The 18,447-nt window shown below is 54.5% G+C and overlaps 3 protein-coding genes across 4 annotated transcripts in view; 1 reads left to right on the plus strand and 2 right to left on the minus strand.

The window, feature by feature from the left end:
• NUP188 (nucleoporin 188) overlaps positions 1-2,369 on the minus strand; it is a 45,002-nt gene extending 42,633 nt beyond the window's left edge. Inside the window, exon 1 of the mRNA XM_082656610.1 lies at positions 2,325-2,369. Within this exon, the coding sequence (XP_082512736.1) occupies positions 2,325-2,356 (32 nt within the window). The 5' untranslated portion in view covers positions 2,357-2,369. The remainder of the gene's footprint in view (positions 1-2,324) is intronic.
• Positions 2,370-2,467: 98 nt separating this feature from the next.
• On the plus strand, positions 2,468-4,530 carry DOLK (dolichol kinase). The gene has a single exon (XM_082657296.1). It carries the CDS (start codon positions 2,765-2,767, stop codon positions 4,379-4,381), a length of 1,617 nt encoding a protein of 538 aa, XP_082513422.1. The 5' UTR covers positions 2,468-2,764; the 3' UTR covers positions 4,382-4,530.
• Positions 4,531-6,780: 2,250 nt separating this feature from the next.
• Positions 6,781-16,610, minus strand: PHYHD1 (phytanoyl-CoA dioxygenase domain containing 1). 2 transcript variants are annotated; one of them, XM_082656830.1, is made up of 11 exons: positions 16,539-16,610; positions 14,986-15,144; positions 11,925-12,000; positions 11,801-11,848; positions 10,560-10,615; positions 10,412-10,474; positions 9,743-9,764; positions 8,303-8,431; positions 8,089-8,205; positions 7,290-7,416; positions 6,781-7,137 (listed from the first exon to the last, which is right to left on the minus strand). In XM_082656830.1, the coding sequence occupies exons 1-11, from the start codon at positions 16,569-16,571 to the stop codon at positions 6,891-6,893; spliced, it is 1,077 nt and encodes a 358-aa protein (XP_082512956.1). In that variant the 5' UTR covers positions 16,572-16,610; the 3' UTR covers positions 6,781-6,890. The 2 variants fall into 2 exon arrangements, with proteins under 2 accessions (XP_082512956.1, XP_082512957.1); XM_082656831.1 differs by having other exon boundaries at positions 6,995-7,185.
• Between the last annotated feature and the right edge of the window lie 1,837 nt (positions 16,611-18,447).

Genomic DNA, 18,447 nt, shown 5'->3' on the forward strand with positions numbered 1-18,447 from the left:
AGCAGACAACATGGAATTCCATTCCTAAAAGAGCTGAAGTTAATGAAACTGGAAATTATCTTCCTTAGAGAGATCCATGTGGTTGGAAACCTTTGGATGAAAGCAACCAGGAGATTAGAATTAACAGTCTCTACAATTGAGTCCTTTCGATAGAAAGCCTGAGACACAGTCAACCTACTCTGAGATAGTTCTTTTGAGAAACACAGTTATAATATTCCACACGGAAATAATGAATGCTCATGGATGCTCTGACTCCACAGATGAGGCACACCTCTCTTGCATGAGCTGGGGTTTAAGCTAAGCAGCAAGCTTTTCAAACCACAGGGTTTTTGTTTATTTTGAGGTACGCGGGCCTCTCACTGTTGTGGCCTCTCCCGTTGCGGAGCACAGGCTCCGGACGCGCAGGCTCAGCGGCCATGGCTCACGGGTCCAGCCGCTCCGCGGCATGTGGGATCTTCCCGCACCGGGGCACGAACCCGCGTCCCTGCATCGGCAGGCGGACTCTCAACCACTGCGCCACCAGAGAAGCCCTGTTTGTTTTTTAAGCACACATTAACGGAAGAACACAACAGATACGCCAAAATGCCAAAATTCAAACTGACTTCCCGTCAAACCCTCAGTGATCCTTCCAAAACCCTGAGTGATTTGAGAGTATTATTGCATTTTTGATTAGTGCCAACTCATATTAACATACATGCTTCACAGCCACCTCAATACTGCTCTGAAAACGATTCTCATTTGGAGAAACAGACTCATATGGTAAGGTGGCCTGTCTGTGGTCATCTGCAAATCAGCAGGCCCCAGGAATAGAATTTAAGTTTCTTCTTAGTTCAGACCTCTAGGCATTTCAAACAGAAGGCTGCTGTTCAGTATAATCCCAATCATTATAGCATGCCTTCCAACACAAATAGAAAGGAAAGGGGAAAAAAAAGAAAAGAAAAAAAGATCGCTCCTAAAACAAGCTATGAGCAAAGCCGTGCCTAGAAATCCTAGTGTCATTTCTTCCACCTTCAGGTATGAGTTTGGTAGGTTCTCCAGGATGAAGAGAGCATCTTTCAGGCAAACTAACAGCTTTCCTTCCCTTGTCCTCTTTCATTAAGAACGCGCCTTGCCCTGCAGGAGCTAAACTTTACCCAAGCTCCACAATGGCTGTAAGATAAGCCTAAGAAAAGGAGAGCACAGCGACCACAATGCTGCCCGACAGAAGAGCTGACACGAAACAGCAGAGAAAGAAAAAGCAAAAAAGGTCCTCGCAAGGTTCGGATAGTTCCATGGAAATTCCAAAGAAGAAAACCTCACTAGAGCGGAGAGATGAAGGAAATGGCAAACGGAATAAACATTTACCGAGAGCCTGTTACATGCTCTTCTGGGTGTTGAGGCTACAGCAGTGATCAAGACAAAAAAGTGGGGAACCACTGCCGGCACAGGGAGCAAGAAGTGACAGGGACGGTTAGGCGGGAGGCTGGAAAGGAAAAACACTTCAGGCTGCTAAGTGCGACATGCAAGTGTGGCGATCCGGTTAAAGCTTCGGAGTCGGACACGCAGCCCGTTCGGAGCTGGGTTTGTGAGTCATCTGTAAATTACAGGGTGCCTCCCGGAGTTGTGGGAGTTCAAGAAGATAACACGGATAAAAGAAAGCGCGTCGCCAGTGTCTGGCGCTAGTGCGCCTGTACGCTAGCAAGAACTGTCTTTTTCTTTTTTAATATTTTCTCTTCCCGTCCCCAAAACCCAGTACGGCGCCTGGGATGTCCGCTGACGGAATCGATGCATGAGAAAACGACTAGACGGATGGGATGAATGAAAGGCTGAGCGACGAAAGAGGGCTGAAACGGCCAGGAGGTGGCTCGGCGACGCCCGAAACAGACATCCCAACGAGAGCACAGGGGGTAACCTGGGGAGCGCCGCCGGGCCGGGCACAGGAGGCTGCAGCGGGGCCCGGGTAGGGGCTCCCCCGGGCGACCGCGAAGCGCCGAGTCTCGCCTCGAGGGAGCGTCACGCCGCACAGGAAGCGAGGTGGGGGGGAGGGGGGCGCCGAGGGACTCGCCGAGGGGAGAGGGGAGGAAGGGAAAGGGACCGGGTAGGGAGACAGGAGGCCGGAGTCAGGGAAGTGGTGAGGCACCGGCCCCCCTCTTGGAGAAGTCACCTCAGACCCCCGCGCGCGGGGACCGTTTGGCTGTAACCGCCTCCCGTCCTGGAGCCCGTCCACCTAGCCGGCCTTCGCCCAGCCACTGCTGCCACATCTAGCCCCCAATTCCCGCCCCGCTTCCGCTCGGCTTCGACCCCGCGCCTCACAGTCACGCCCGCCGACTCGGCCCGCTCCGCACCTCACACACGGATCGCCGGCGGCCGCCGCCATCTTCGCGCGCGCGCGCGCTCCAACCCCGCCCCCAGACGCCACGCCCACGTGATCACTCGCCTCCAGGGCGTGGACGGGGCTTTTCGTCACGTGACGCCGGGGCGGGGCCAACATGGCGATTCCCAGAGAGGTGAGGAACTGCGGGCTAGGGCGGCCGAGGCTGTGAGGGAGGTGGCCGAGGGTCGACGTCTACGCCATAGGTGTGAGGCGGTGGAGGGTAGCCCGACGCCAGCTCCCAGGCGTCAGAGAGTGGCCTACAGTAGAGCTTCCCTTCTCGCAGCTGGAGAACGGATTGAGAAGGTGCTGGCTGGGCGAAGCTACCGCTCTCTGCCTGGCGGGGATTAAAGGGCCCAGAGTCCAGGGCGTTCCTAGTCACCCCAGTTTACCCGGAGTCTCAGGTCTAAAGACATGACCCGAGAGTGCGCTTCCCCGGCCCCTGAGCCTGGGGCTCCGCTGAGCGGTTCGGTGCTGGCAGAGGCGGCAGTGGTGTTCGTAGTGGTGCTGAGCATCCACGCGGCCGTGTGGGATCGATACTCGTGGTGCGCCGTGGCCCTCGCGGTGCAGGCCTTCTACGTCCAGTACAAGTGGGACCGGCTGCTACAGCAGGGAAGCGCTGTCTTCCAGTTTCGAATGTCCGCAAACAGTGGCCTACTGCCCGCCGCGGTGGTCATGCCTTTGCTCGGGCTGGTTATGAAGGAGCGCTGCCAGGCTGCGGGGAACCCATACTTCGAGCGGTTTGGAATTGTGGTGGCGGCCACTGGCATGGCAGTGGCCCTCTTCTCATCGGTACTGGCACTGGGCATCAGTCGCCCAGTGCCCACCAACACCTGTGTCATCTCGGGCTTGGCTGGAGGTGTCATCATTTATATCCTGAAGCACTCGCTGAGTGTAGGCGAGGTGATCGAGGTCCTGGAGGTCCTGTTGATCTTTGTCTACCTCAACATGATCCTGCTGTATCTGCTGCCCCGCTGCTTCACCCCTGGAGAGGCTCTGCTGGTACTGGGTGGCATCAGCTTCGTGCTCAACCAGCTCATCAAGCGCTCTCTGACTGTGGTGGAAAGCCAGGGGGACCCCTTGGACTTCTTCCTGCTGGTCGTGGTGGTAGGGATGGTGCTCATGGGCATCTTCTTCAGCACCCTCTTTGTTTTCATGGACTCAGGCACCTGGGCCTCTTCCATCTTCTTCCACCTCATGACCTGTGTACTGGGCCTCGGCGTGGTCCTGCCCTGGCTGCACCGGCTCATCCGCAGGAACCCCCTGCTGTGGCTTTTTCAATTCCTCTTCCAGACAGAGACCCGAGTCTACCTCCTAGCCTACTGGTCTCTGCTGGCCACCTTAGCCTGCCTGGTGGTGCTATACCAGAATGCCAAGCGGTCATCTTCCGAGTCCAAGAAGCACCAGGCCCCCACCATTGCTCGGAAGTATTTCCACTTCATTGTGGTAGCCACCTACATCCCAGGTATCATCTTGGACCGGCCACTGCTCTACGTGGCCGCCACCGTATGTCTGGCGGTCTTCGTCTTCCTAGAGTATGTGCGCTACTTCCGCATCAAGCCCCTGGGCCACACTCTGCGAAGCCTCCTGTCCCTCTTCCTGGACGAACGAGACAGTGGACCGCTCATCCTGACCCACATCTACCTGCTCCTAGGCATGTCTCTTCCCATTTGGTTAGTCCCCAGACCCTGCACACAGAAGGGTAGCCTAGGGGGAGCCAGGGCCCTAGTCCCCTATGCAGGAGTCCTGGCCGTCGGTGTGGGCGACACTGTGGCCTCCATATTCGGCAGCACCATGGGGGAGATCCGCTGGCCTGGAACTAAAAAGACTTTTGAGGGGACCATGACATCTATATTTGCCCAGATAATTTCTGTAGCTCTGATCTTAATCTTCGACAGTGGAGTGGACTTAAACTACAGTTATGCTTGGATTTTGGGGTCCATCAGCACCGTGTCCCTCCTAGAAGCATACACTACGCAGATAGACAATCTCCTTTTGCCTCTCTACCTCCTGATATTGCTGATGGCCTAGGTGCTGTGCAGCAGCGATGAAGGAAACAGGGACATGGGGAAGACAAATGGTCCCCACGGCAGCCAGCCACTTGGGCTTGAAGAGCCAGGAAGGGAGAAGCAGATTTAATTTTTCAGTTGATTGAGATTTAAAATAAAAATCAAAGCACTCCCGGGTTTAGTTTTCGTGATATTTTAAAAAGCAAAAAGGCTTAACCGATAGTGCAACAACTCAAAGAGCTTGAGTGCGCCATAGGGCCCCCCCTCACCTTGCAGTCCTCGAGGGGGCCGGAGTGGACACGAGGCCGTAGGGCAGAGTGGTTAACACTTCAGGTTCTGGTGTCAGACTCATCTGGTCAGAATCCTTGGCTGAACCACTTCTTAACGGTGTGAGTTGCTTAATCACCCTGGGCCTCAATTCTCACGTCTGCAAGATGGGAATAATAAGAGCCTGCACCTCACGCGATGTCGTGAGGTTCTGGCGAAGTGACGTGTGTGAGGTGACCAGCCCAGAGCCTGCCCTTAAGTGCGGAAGTGTCACGTAAGTGAGGGAAAGTGTCATTGTTACCCAAGGCCAGTCCTCATCTCAGCAAAAAGCCAGGCAAACCAAAGGGTTATGTGGGTTGTACTTGGAGACCAGAGTGACCCTACTCCCCTGGCTTCATTCAGAGGAGACTACGAGAGGAAAATAGCCAAGTGCATGTGGTTTCTCCCATTTGGGCTAGGAAGAAATGAAGGGGAGAGATGGGATCTGTTTGTTGCGTCCTTTGAAGGGCTGGAGGAAGAGGATCCATCCTGGGCCTGTTTCAGCCAACCCCACCCTGCCTCAAGGCCTCTGCTGCCTGGCCGAGTGGTGCTGATGAAGGACAGGCTGGACAGCACAGGGTCCTTGTCAGGGGGTCCCTCCTGAGACCTCTCACCCTCCAGTCACGTCCACACCTGTGTTGGTCTCTTCTCTTGGCGAGAAATTAGAGGCAAGGTCTGGTGAAGTTTACTGAGAGTTCAGGATCGCTCTTCCGGGGCGGGGGGAGGGGGCAGTGCACGCCCCAGCCTTGCTCTCTGTGAGGGCAGAGTCCAGCTCTCCCTGGTTCCCCACCGCATCCCCCAGTGCCAGCACAGCCTGGCACATAGCAGGGACTCGGCAGACCTTCGCTGAATGGATGAACGTTTCCCATCAGTGAGAAGAGAGCACAGCAGGTTTCTCAAGGCTGGACCGGGTTCTCCCCACTTGCCACCAGCCTGACAGGGAGCGGCCTAGGCAGGAAGAGGTGAGAACTTGGGCCCACCAAGGCCGGAAGCCAGGAGCCCAGCTCTGGGAGCTTGCTTCTGCCTGAGCATCACTGCCAAGCCCTTTCACTCGGAGAGTGTTACGACATTGGTTTTGGGCTCAGAGGAGCCTTAACAAACCCTTCCCTTGGCTCAGGCTCCCCGCGACTGCTCGCTGAAGGAGGCAACACCATGTTAGGGTGTAGTGTATATGAGTGCTGGCTTGCCCCACTGACTCCCTGGGTGGTTTGTTCCCATACAGAGTGGGGGTTGGAAGTCAAGGTCATAAAATCATAAGGCCGCTGAGGCCAGGCAGGTAATGCAATGAAGGAGGACAGGGAAGGGAAGCGGAGAGCACGTGTGCCTGTAAGAAGGCAGCTCCAGCCAGTGGTACGTAGGCTAGACCACAGGCCCCCGGGCTGTTGACCTGCTCTTTCAAAGAAGCTTGGAAACCTGAATTGTTACGTGAAATCTCCCAATTTTAAAATGTTGTGGGTTTTTTGTTCATTTGTTTTAAAATGCCGAGGCCCAGACAAAACAATTCTGCATTGTGAAATCGGCTGGTGGCCCCCAGTTTGCAACCTCTGAGCAGACCCCCGCCAGGCAGGTTTCAGATTTGGTAGTTGTTCCTGCAGCTCTGGGTGCCTGCCAAGCATGTCCAAACAGGAGTGACCTGTGGAGGCCCTCATCCGGCCCCTTGATGGTGCAGGTGGCCAAATGGGCCCAGAGAGAAGGGCCTGGCCTGAGGCCGGAAATCGAGTTGGTCACAGAGCCAGGACCAGAATCTCAGACTAGATTCCAGGCTCTGGTCTTTTCCCTCCCCAGGAAAGGAGAACTGGGAGCATAGAGGTTAGAAGCACAGGCTCCGGATCCGGCTGACCTCGCCAAACGCCTGAAGAGCCGTGGGACTTGGGCAGGTCACTTAACCTTCCCATGTGTCAGCTCCCTCATCTGTAAACAGCACCTACCTGAAAGGGGTGAGGATCCAGTGATAAAGCACAGAAAGCTCTTGGCACCGTGAATGCCCACTAAATGTCACTTACTGTTATTAACACCGTGCATACCTCACCGGGCAGGGCTGGGCTACCTGCGATGATTTTCAGCAGGGTTCCCATCTTGAGAGGAAGGCTGCTTGGGAAAGAAGGATCAAGATGCTGCATTTGGAAGTGTTTTTTATTTAGTGTCTCCCACCGTAATGACCAAGAGTTCCATGTGAGAGGGGAGACGACGAGTGAGAAGCCGACAGAGAAGCAGCCAGAACCCTTTCATGGCCGCGAGGCTGCCTCTAGGGGGAGGTTGTGTTGGGGTTGGGACAGACAGAGACAGATCTCGGGGAAGGCACCCAGCCCAGCCTTCTGCTCCTGCCTGCCTGTCTGCACAGACACCAGCAGAAGGAAAGCCCTGGAGGAGAGATGCGAATTCCCCGTTGCAGCTGGGCGGTGGGTTGAGGCGCTGGCGTTGGTGGCCCACAGCTTCTCCCGAGAGGGGGTGGCGTCCCTGCCCTCAGAGGGCCTTTAGGTGTACAGTGGGGGAAAGGGCAGCTCAGCTGTCGGCTGGAGCCTGCAGAGGATGGGGAGAGGACCTCGAGGTGCTAGTAGCACTGCTCCCAGCCTCCAGGACCTCTTCGGGAGCTGTCTGGGGCCCACACACACCCTGCCACCTACCAGTTATCTGGGCTCCAGACCGTGCCAGCAGCCTCCATGAGGTGGAAAGTATAGGCCTGGCGTGAGCAGTCGGAGAAATTCTGCTCACTTTTGTGCACCACTTCTCCGTGGATTAGGACGAGGGCCCCTGGCAGGGACACAGCGAGTCAAAAGCGCACTCGAGGCAGGAAGGGACATGGTGGGCGGCCCCTCCCTTAAGCGGTGTCGTGGGCTATTCATCCCCATTCCCATCCCCGGAGGCTCAGGGGCCTGGAGTCTGCCCCAGCATCGGAGGCTGTGCTGTTGGACATGGGTTCCCCTGGGGTCAAGTCCCTTCCGCTGTGGCCCGTGCCCTTGGCAAGCCTCAGCAAGGGCATCCACCTCCATGGCATTTGCAGAACCAGACAGAAACTCTCTGTCCCATGCCAGCCAGCTGGGGCCTCAGCCGGGAATGCAGAGTTGGGGCTCAGTTTCCCTTTTCTAAAAGGAAGGGTGTGCTGACAGCCAGGATTTGTGAGCACTTGTGGTGCACCATCTTACATATGACATCTCACTGGCTTCCCTACTTTATGTTTGGGGAAACTGAGGCTCAGACAGGTTCAGTCATTTGCTCACGGAGACAGCCGGGAAGTAGCAGGGTCTGGATTCCAGCCTGATCTGGGAGACCCTGCTGTCAACCACACAGCTTTCAGACCTCCCAGTGCCCACCCAGCCCTACCTTCCCTCATGCGGTGACTTCCCAGCCCTCAGGTGAGCTGGCTGGTCAGAGCAAGCACAGACCCCCAGGCATGGCCTCCGGGCCCCTCTGCACACCCCCTACCTCTCCGCACCGGTGTGGGCACAAAGAGGCTGTTATCCCGGGCTGGCTCGGTCCCAAGGAAGCTGGTGCCAGGCGCCGAGCCAGCAGGGGCCCGGACCATCCTTCTCGACACTCCACCTGCGGGCCAAGGTGGGGACTTTAGCCTCTCTTTATTCGGGGTCCCTCCCCTGTGGGGGGTGGGGACGAGTGGGCAGGGAGAGGCAGGTGGCCTCACCTGTGTGGGAGCCAGGGATGAACCAGAGGCAGCCATTCTCCAGCGTGGCATCTTCCAGAGCAATCCACACGCCCAGCACCCGGCCCAGAGGCTCCGTATACAGGAAGGAGGCGTCCTGGTGAGGGGAGACTGCAGCAGGCCCGCCTGGGCATCAGGCGCCTGGCCTCACCCCACCTTGGCCTCGTTTCTACTCACTCTGTGGTCCTCCCAGGGCCCTCCAGGCCCAGCCTTCCCATGAGTAGTTAGAATCTCATCGCTTCCTGGCCTGGAGACTCTGGGCAGGAGATTTCACCTCTCAAGCTTCAATTTCCTAAACCATAAAGCAGCCCCAACGATAACCTAACCTCACGAGGTTGCTGGAGGATTCTGAGACAGTGTAGGAAAAGTGCTTAGTACACGGCCTGACGTTGTAGTCGCTGCCTGAAAAGCAGCTGCTATCGTTTAATTCCAGCCAAGTAACTCAAGCCGCCGTCCTTAACCAGCGAGAGCACCTCCAGCCACCAGATGGTCCAGTCTAAGCCACCAGTGGGCTAAGACTTGGAAGTTGGGTGTGAATCAGGAAACGGACCCAGCATGCACATTGTAAACATCCCCTGCGTGATGCTGGGGCCCAGGCAGGATGGAGAACCGCTGAACAGAGGACCTCAGTCGGTAACAACAAGAGGGTGCTAGTCTCGCCTCATCCCTTCCTGGGGAACTGTGTGCTTTCTGAGCACCAAAGTTTAAGTCAGACTTTGACAATCCAGACAGTGTCCAGATGAAGGTGTCCTAATGGTGGGGGCCCCAAAACATTTGGAGGAGTAATGGCTGGGGGTGCTGGACTGAGCAGAGAAGGCTCAGGGAGAGGATGGCCATCCCTTCAGGAGACTGTCCTCAGGCTGGATGGTGGGGAGGAGGGGGCCTCACAAGGGGAATGACTTGAGCTCATGTCAGGAAAGGAAGAGCTGCCTGTACGGGTGGTGAGCCCTCTGTCACTGGAGGTATTTGAGAGAAGTGGATCATCACCCATGAGGGAGGCTGGAAAGGGTATCTGGGTATCCAGGGGCTTTGTAGTCAGATCAGCAGTTTCTATGCTGAATCAGTCCTCCAGGGAACTTGGTAAAATACAGATTCCCAGGACCTTGCCACCCTCCTGACTCAAGATCTCAGGGAAAGGGGCCCAGGAATCTGTATTTTTAACCAGCAAGGAGTCGCTGCCAGGTTCGGGAACCACTGGGTCAAGGGCTCCAGGACACCCCCCTCCACCCTCCCACCCCACCCCACCCCCCGGCATCCAGTCTTTCAGGAAGCAGCAGAAGATGGCTTCTCCTCCGCTGGCCCAGGCTCTTGTCTATGGACGTCTTGGCAGGCGCCTTCCCTCCCTCTGGAGACCTGACAACCACTAAAGTCCCAGATCTCCCGCCGGGGCCTTTGCTGGCCCCCAGCCTGCTCTTGGCTCACCTTCGCCGCCCAAGTGAGGTTGCTGCAGGAGAGAGGAGGGGCCGGGTGAGGCCAGGGAGAGCGGGGAGGGGCAGGGGCTGCCCTGAGTCCTCCGAGTAGGATGCTCTTCCCCCCGCCACAGGTGTTTATCTGCAAGGCTTCCACGTCAGCACCCAGCTATCGAGCACCTACTATGTGCCAGGCCCAGGAGGGCTGCAAAGAGAAAAGCCACCCTGTCTGGCAGGGAGCTCCCAGTCTGAGCACACACGTCCCTAACGAGAACACAAGGCAGAAGTGAGGGGCAGTGGGAGAGGCTGGGGCCCAGGCCAGCGATTAAGCCTCTGGGCTCCAGGATCAGAGATGTGTCCTCTCTTCCTAAGGGCGTTGGAAGGCTTCCTGGAGGAGGTGGCACTGGGCTGGGCCTTGAAAGCTGGGAGCAGAGCATTTCAATAGCCAACAAAGGGAGGAGGCAGCCCCGGGATCCCCTTTCCTTCCACGGCACCCTAACTGAGCCCCAACTAAGTGCCAGACGCCCTAACCAGAGGAGACCCGGTTTTCACGTTCTCCCGCCAACTTAATAATACTTCCTCGGGGAGGCAGCTTGTGGCCCTTGTAAGGAAGGGCTTGGTATGAGCACTGTGCCCATTTTACAGAGGGTAAATGGAGGCCTGGGGAGGACGGGGAGCTCACCTTAAAGATATACATGCTCTGCACCACCACGGGCATCCGGAGGCCCAGACTTCTGGCCAAAGCCTGGAAGGGGGCAGAGGTCACATGGCCAGCCCGCCCACACTCACATATGGCCCACTGGCCCACCCTCACCGACACCTCTGCTCACCTGCACCTTGGGGGAGTGTGTGACACACCTGAAGACAGGGTCATGGGCGTGCAGAGCTGCGGGACAGAGGTGGGCTGAAGACCCAGTCCCCAGTCCCCATGCATCCCTCCCACGCCTAGGCCTGGGCACCCAGGGTCAGGCCTCACTTTGATATTCTCACCTATTTTCTGTGCATTAAGCTTTCTGCTTGCTTATAACTGAGAAATGGGCCCCACAGATGCCTTCACCTGACCTATGACCTTATTCTTGACCTTCTAGCCCTGACTGGCCGCCCTTCAGAGGACCAAGGACTCCAAGGGACCCATCACTTGGTAGCAGTTTTGGTACTGCCGCTTGCTCTGTCGGACTCTGAGCACCGATTTCTCTCCTTTAAGCCTTAGTTTCCTCCTGTGTACAATGGGATCCGCCCTGCCTCCCGGGCTGCCATAGGACTCCATGGGCTAACACGTGTGCGAGCACAGCCCAGGACCAGGCACGGAACAGTCCCTCTTCTCATTATTCACTACTGTTGTTATTACAAAAAGTGAGGGTTGAACGTATTTAATGCCACTGAATTGTATACTTCAAAATGGTTACGATGGTAAATTTTCTATGATATGTATTTTACCACAATTTGTAAAAAAAAAACAAAGCTACCATGATATAACTTCATGTTTAAAAATCAGTCTACAGGATAAATTATAAGGGTTGTTTTTGTTTTTGTTTTTCTTGCCACATCACGCGCCTTGTGGGATTTTAGTTTCCTGACCAGGGATCGAACTCAGGCCCTCGGCAGTGAGAGCACGGAGTCTTAACCATTGGACCGCCAGGGAACTCCCTACAAAATAACTATAATGCACGATCCTGGAAAAAAAGAAAAAAAAGAGGGTTTCCTAGCTTGGTTTAGGGGTCTTGGAACAGGGACCTTGTCAACATGTTTGGTGTTCCTTAAGAAGCCTTCAGGGAGCAATGGGACCCAGAATCCCCACATGCCTGGGGCCTGAATCATACGCAGGCCCGGAAGTAGAGAGTTGAGGAGCCTGCACACACCCATCTGCACGGGGGGGTGGGCTCAAATGGATCCCTCTTCCCAGTGATACAGTGGCAGTGTCATGTGATTAGCATCATAAGATGCAGGAGAGCAGGGCCCAAGAAGGACCCTGCACCCAGAAATGCCATTTGTTGGGCTACTACCTTAACGTGTGCTTTGGGGGATGGCCCCCAAACTCTTCAGACCTCAGTTTCTCTCCACCCCTGCTTACCATGGCCAATTTTGTTGATGGATTTCTCCGGAGGGACCAGGAAATTTCCTGTGGCACAAGGGACAGATCAAGCTGGAAGGACTGGAGTCCAGCCACCCCCGCCTCTAGGGCCCCAGTTCCAAACCTTTCTCATCAAAGACGCCTTTCTCAAAGAAGAACCGAATCTTGTCGCCGCTGCTCAAGAAATAGTCTGTGCTGCCCTGTGGAGAGGGGACAACAGAGGGTCTGAGAGAGCATCAGGGGGTCCCAGGTGGGCCTGGCAGAGAAGGAAGAGGATTCAGATGCTTCCCACCTCACAGAGCTGCAGACGCCTCTGAGAAACCCCAAGGACCTGGAAGCACAGCCAGAAGCTACAAGCATGGAATTTCTTAGAAACCTCTAAGTAAATCACATGACTCAGACTCCATAATGGCATGAAACACAGGTACTAGATCAAACACGCCTGGTTCCCAGAGAGCCTTGGGCCACTTGTTTTACCTCGCAAAGCCTCAGTTTCCTCATCTGTAAAAGGGGAATAATAATAGAACTGACCTCCCTGGATTGTTGGAGGCTTCAGGTTCAGGTAGAGGCTGAATCTTATAGAAGTTGAGAACACAGACCCTGGAGCTAGAATACTTGGGTTCAAATCCCAGTTCTGCCACTAACTGACTGTAATCACAACCACATTACTGAACCTCTCCAGGCTTAGTTTCCCCATAAAATATAGAGGCTATTAATGGCACCTATCTCATAGGGTGTTGTAGGGATTATGAATCAGTATATATAAGGCATATAAGAACAGTCCTTGGAATGTGGTGTCATGTGAATATCTGCCTTTATTATTATTATTACTACTGCTGCTAAATAGAAAACACCCAGCAAGGACATAGCTAAATGCTCGATAAACATAAGCTATTACTAATCCTGTTCTTTTATCTTAATAACCTCTCCTTGTTGATTTTATTGATTTTTTTTTTTTTTGACCACACCCTGTGGCTTCTGGGATCTCAGTTCCCCGACCAGGGATCAAACCCGGGCCGCAGCAATGACAGTGCCGAATCCTAACCACTAGGCCACCAGGGAACTCCGTTCTTGTTAATTTTAATATCATGTTTTAAATTTCTTAGCAGCATATGAAAATGATGCTCCAGGGACTTCCCTGGTGGTCCAGTGGTTGAGAATCCACCTTCTAGTGCAGGGGACGTGGGCTCGATCCCTGGTTGGGGAACTAAGATCCCACATGCTGCAGGGCAACTAAGCCCGCATGCTCTAGAGCTCGAGTGCCACAACTAAGACCCGATGCAGCCAAACACATAAATAAATAAATAAATAAATATTTAATTTTAAAAAAAGAAGAAAATGATGCTCCAGGGAGATGCCCCATGCTTTCCTTGTGGCTTTAGCCACCTATGATCACCATATATATCTTCCTTCATGGTGACGTAAGTACAGTTTGAGTGTCACCGATGCCCCTACCTGGGTTCCCATATGGCACAGCCCCAGCACTCCCTCAACTGCACACATCTGCTGTCACAGTGCCTTGCGTGGCTCAACTCAGTGACCTGCCTGCCCCTTTCCACGCCCTTCCCACTGAAAACTAAAAGTTTTTATTCAACATTCTTAACTCCTCTGCACTAGCAGGGAAACAAGTCTGGGAAGCATAACTGATAATAACAATAAAGACGGTGACGCTACACGCGTGTCAAAGATTCTTACTTAACTCAGTAATTCACAAGGGAACCAGAAACATGTTGAAAGGAGAATTCCGAGAAACACACAAATATAGGCAATAAGAAACGCTGAAATGAATTTACAAATCAATGCAAAACTGAATCTATCCACAAGGGCAATAACTGCATCCTGCCGGGCCCAGTTCATACCCATTTCTCTGGACGAGTATCATGTGAGTTATTATCAGTTCTACGTAACTTACAGAGTTGTATAATAACTCAAAAACAATGAAAGGTGCTGGTAAGCTGGAATGGAGCACTACTAGACAGGACACCGCCAATATTTTTTTCTTTTTTAGGGATTTCCCTGGTGGTGCAGTGGTTAAGAATCTGCCTGCCAATGCAGGGGACACGGATTCGAGCCCCGGTCCAGGAAGATCCCAAATGCCGCGGAGCAACTAAGCCCGTGAGCCACAACTACTGAGCCTGCGCTCTAGAGCCCGCGAGCCACAACTACTGAAGCCCGCGTGCCTAGAGCCCATGCTCCGCAACAAGAGAAGCCACCGCAATGAGAAGCCTGTGCACCTCAACGAAGAGTAGTCCCTGCTCACCGCAACTAGAGAAAGCCTGCGCGCTGCAACGAAGACCCAACGCAGCCAAAAATTAATTAATTAATTTTTTAAAAACCCATTTCAAAGTCTTTCACAGTATCAGTAGTGAATATTAAGGGTTTACTGAATACCAGTGCAGCCAAATGAAACCGACTGTTTGGAGGAAAGTGTCATTCTGTAACCCTTTTTCTGTCTGAAGTCCCCATTCTCTGGGTTGCAAGCCTTCTAGTCATTGTAATTCCCTTTATGCCCACCAGATGGCAGAAGCTCCTTGCCATGAGTAAGCATGAGCCCCATTACTGAGCCTGGACCACAGCTTTGGCTTGGGGGCCCAGCCGCAGGCAGGCTCATAAATTCAGCCTATGAAGGGTTAAGAGAACTGTGTGGGAGAACCCCTGGGCCTCAACTTACCCATCTCAAGCTGTACTGAGTCCTAGTAGGTCACTGGGGGAAACAAGCAGTTCCTTGTCTCATTGGGGGATGACTTACCCAGGTGGGCCCATCAGAATCACTTGGCTCATGCTGGGTTGCTGGCCACAAAGAGGTCCTTTGTGGCAGGAAGACTTCTAAGAAAGTACAGCAGAGCAGTGACAGCATGCACTTGGTATCAGGCAGATCTGGGTTCAAATTCTGACCCTATCAGTTACTAATTGTGTAGTTTGGGGCAAGTGAGCTGAGCCTCATTTACCCCACCTGTCTAATGGGGGCAATAATGCTGACCTCATAAATTCGTAGTAGGGAGTGAAGGAAATATGCATATAAGACACTTAGCCTGGAGCCTGGCCCACAGCAAGCTTGGGGCCTGATTCGTTACCAGCATGAGCCCATGGGCCTTGGGGTCCTAACCTTTCCAGGCTGCTGCGCTGGCTGGGGACTGAGCCACCCATCAGACCAAATCTCATTCTTACCTGCTCCAGGCACCTACCTGGGCTCTCAGCTGCTCCTCCTCCTGGGTGGAAAATTCCGTGCGACAGTGGAGAGGGACATCCATCTCAGCCACTATCTCGCCAATCCTCCGTTGCATGGCCACACACTCGTCGGCAGACCAGAATCCTTCCAGCACCAGGAATCCATCCTCCTGAAACTGCAGGCAGGAAGGAGATTCAGGCTTCTTTCTCCCTGCCCTCAAATGCTCTTGACAAGAATTGATTTGACCCTTCCCCAAACCATGAGCCCTGTGGAGGCAGGACAAAGCATCCTGTTCATTGCTCTGCCCCCCTCCCTGGCGATGGTGTCTAGCACCCAGTGAAGAGCAATCAGTGTTGGCTGCTTGAATGAAGGAAGGGGAAGTGGAAGGGGAGGTGCCCCCGCCCTAATCTTCCAGGGAATACAACCTCATTCATCTATTCAGCTAATATTGGCTGAGCATCTACCGTGCACCAGACGTGGTTTTAGGAGCTGGAGATTCAGTCATGAGCAAGCCAGCCATGATGCTTGCCTCTCAGAACTTAGTCTAGGGAAGGAGATGGATATCAAACAAACCAGCACACGGGTGAACTTATCACACAAAGTATGGTTATCTACCTGAAATACAACACAGCTGATAGAAAAATATTTATTGGCATGGGAATGTGTTCCACACATATTGTGAGTTTAAAAAAAAAAAAGCCAACTACAAATTAGTATCCTAATTTGTGAGAACCTGGGCAAGTGCTTTCCCCTCTCTGACTCTCAGGCTATCAGATGGGGAGCACAGTAGTGCCTCCTTTATGAAACATACAGCAAGCAGGCAAGCAATCGGCGACAGCTTTTGTGTATTGTGATGGACCTTTTATTTTATGTATTTGGCCCCCCCAGCGCAGCTTGTGGAATCTAAGTTCCCCAACCAGGGATTGAACCCGTGCCCTCTGCAGTGGAAGCGCGTAGTCCTAACCACTGGACCGCCAGGGAAGTCCCCTGAAACGTTTAGAGATTCAAGGGCTGTATGCCAAAATATTGTCTCAGCATAGGAATCCATAGGTGGGTTTAAATTTTCTTTTTTGAGCTTTCCTGTATTTTTTGCATTTTCCTCTTGCCATCAGGAACAAACAACAAGGGTCATGTTTTTTAAAAGTCTCCGTCGCTCTAATTCCCACGGGTTAGCCTTTTCGGGTCTGAACGCGCCCACCGGGTGGTTGCCCGGCTACCCGCCCCGCGCTAGAGGTGGGTTGTGGGTAGGGTGGGGCGGGTGGGTCCGCCCCTCATCGGCCCCGCCTCTTCCCAGACCCCCGCCCCCGCCCCCAGTTCACAGGATCCTGTGTTTTCTTCTGGTTTCTTCACGCAAACATTCCCACCCCAACCGCGGTGCGTTGGCCTGAATGGCCCCTGGCTGTGTATGCAGAAGTTAGGGGTCATGGCTGTGAACCGACCACTCTGGGATTCAGTTTCCTCTTCTGAAAAACGTAAGGGGGTGGGTCGAGTTCCCCGGGACTACTCCAAGTCCGGAGGGGCCCCCCACATTTACCTGACCCTCGGGGTACCCACCCAGCAGGGCCCTACCTTCTGGAGCTGTGAGGGGCTCAGGTAGGCCATGAGGACGAGGCAGGGCGCACGGGTGGCTCTGCGGCTGTGCCTGAGGCTGGAGAGGAGAAAGGTCAGGAGGGGAGAGTGGCCAGAGCCTGGGAGGCCCAGGAGGATTTAACCCTTCCCTGCCCAGAGAAAACCGAATCCTGGCCTTCAGCTCCTCCCCGCCCCCCATCCAGAGAAAACCCATTCCCAGCCCCCCACACACCCACCCCACCCCACCCCCTCTCACTTCTGTCCTTGGGTGAGGCCCTTGTCTCTGCCCCACACCCTGGGTCCATCCCCCCAGCTAATCCAGGATTAGCCATTTCTGATCTCCTACAAGATCTTTAACTGCCTCCTTGCAGTTTCTTTCCAGAAACCACTCCCGGCCGGCTGTTTCCGAGGTGCCGAGAAGTTGTGTCCTAGGAGTGTCTGGGCAGGCAGGAGGACACCCGAGTCCCTGCCCAGGTGCCACGACTAACTGTAACCTCCAACCCATATCTGCCCCTGGGTCAAGGCAGGGTTAGAAAGTGCCCAGGCCACCAGCAGCAGCATCTGGGTGGGATGGGATGCAAGGTGGGTCTGGGGGCACACACATCAGACAGACTCTGAGCTCTGCATTCCAAAGGTGGAAGAGGGCTTCAGAGGACTGCCTGGGCCCCGCCCCTGCCCCCCAAGCTCCGATCCCCTGGGACTCTCTAGGTCCTGAAGAGATTACAGATCTGTCTGCAGCTCAGAGGAAGAGAGAAGATAAGGGGGGATCTTAGAAAGGGGAAGGGGCTAGAGCGGGGGCCTGGGTCTTCAAAATGAGGGCGAGGGAAGCCATGGTTCCTGTTCCCCACCCCCAGGCCCAAGATGCTGGTGCCTGAGGCCGGCTGGCACAGCGGAGGCCGCGGTCAGAACACCCACCCTTCCAACCAGCCCTGCTCAGCAGCTGACGGGGCCGTTCTGGCTGCGGCTTCTGAAACCCAGCCGCCACTGGCCTTCCCTGAAATGATGCTTTCTGAATGGCGAAGGGACAGAGTGTCTCAGGAGCGAGCGTGGGGACACTGCTCAGCCCTCAGGAGCCTTGGCCCTAAGTCAAGTCGTGTTTTCTGCGCCACCACACTGGGAGTATAGCTGCTTGGTCCCTGCTTCCCAAGAGCAGAGAGCCAGGGGAGGGGAGAGCCCCGGCAGGCTCCTGAGGCTGGAGGGTGAAGAGGTTCCCAGGGGACAGGCCGGGTGAGGAAGACAGGTGGAAGACAGAACCCTTTGGGGAAATACAGCCAATACTCAAGGCAGGGAGCGATCCCAGCTGTCCTGGCCCCTTCCCAACAGATCCAGAGAGACACCTGCCATGTGCCAGGAACACAGTGAGGGTCCAGTAGTGCTGGGCTAGCAACTCCTTGGGGAACCCCCATCCAAGGCTTACATCCACACCCGGGCCTTACTTTCCGCATCTGTGCTTTGGGGATAACAGAAGTACCTCCTGGGCACTTGGAAAGTGCCCACTGGCTGTTCACCATATGTTAGCAGGAGCTGTTCTCGGTGGAATGTGAGGGTATTTTTACTTTACTTTTTGAACTTCCCTAAGTTTTCCAAACTGCTGTTATCATCAGAGAAAAGGCCACCAGTGTGGTTTTAAATGGAGTGAAGAGCCCCGAGTTGGGGGGAGGCGGGGGGATGGCCGGGCCTCCCACGACTTGTTCATTCATTCCACTCAGGCTTTGGGAAGTGGGTGGGTGGTGTTTCCACATTGCTGTTTTTTTCCAAAAGCTAACCAGCTCCAGATCCGGTGCTTGGGCCACCCCAAGCCTGAGGCAGGGCAGCAGGCACTGGTGGGGAGGTACCAGACCAGACAGGAGAGGAAGACCTCTACTCTCGAGATAAAGGAGGGTGTTCTAGGGGGTTGCCCAGCCCAGCT

The sequence above is a fragment of the Grampus griseus genome, assembly GCF_964374135.1.
Source record: "Grampus griseus genome assembly, chromosome: 6".
Lineage (NCBI taxonomy): Eukaryota > Metazoa > Chordata > Mammalia > Artiodactyla > Delphinidae > Grampus > Grampus griseus.

Excerpts from the sequence above, each read along its gene's own strand:
- DOLK (XM_082657296.1), top strand. The coding sequence starts at position 2,765 with ATGACCCGAGAGTGCGCTTCCCCGGCCCCTGAGCCTGGGGCTCCGCTG.
- PHYHD1 (XM_082656830.1), bottom strand. The coding sequence starts at position 16,571 with ATGGCCTACCTGAGCCCCTCACAGCTCCAGAAG. Across the intron at positions 10,616-11,800 it reads CATCAACAAAATTGGCCATG|CTCTGCACGCCCATGACCCT; the intron begins GTAAGCAGGGGT and ends TCTGTCCCGCAG. Across the intron at positions 8,432-9,742 it reads ACCTCACTTGGGCGGCGAAG|TCTCCCCTCACCAGGACGCC; the intron begins GTGAGCCAAGAG and ends GGCCTGCTGCAG.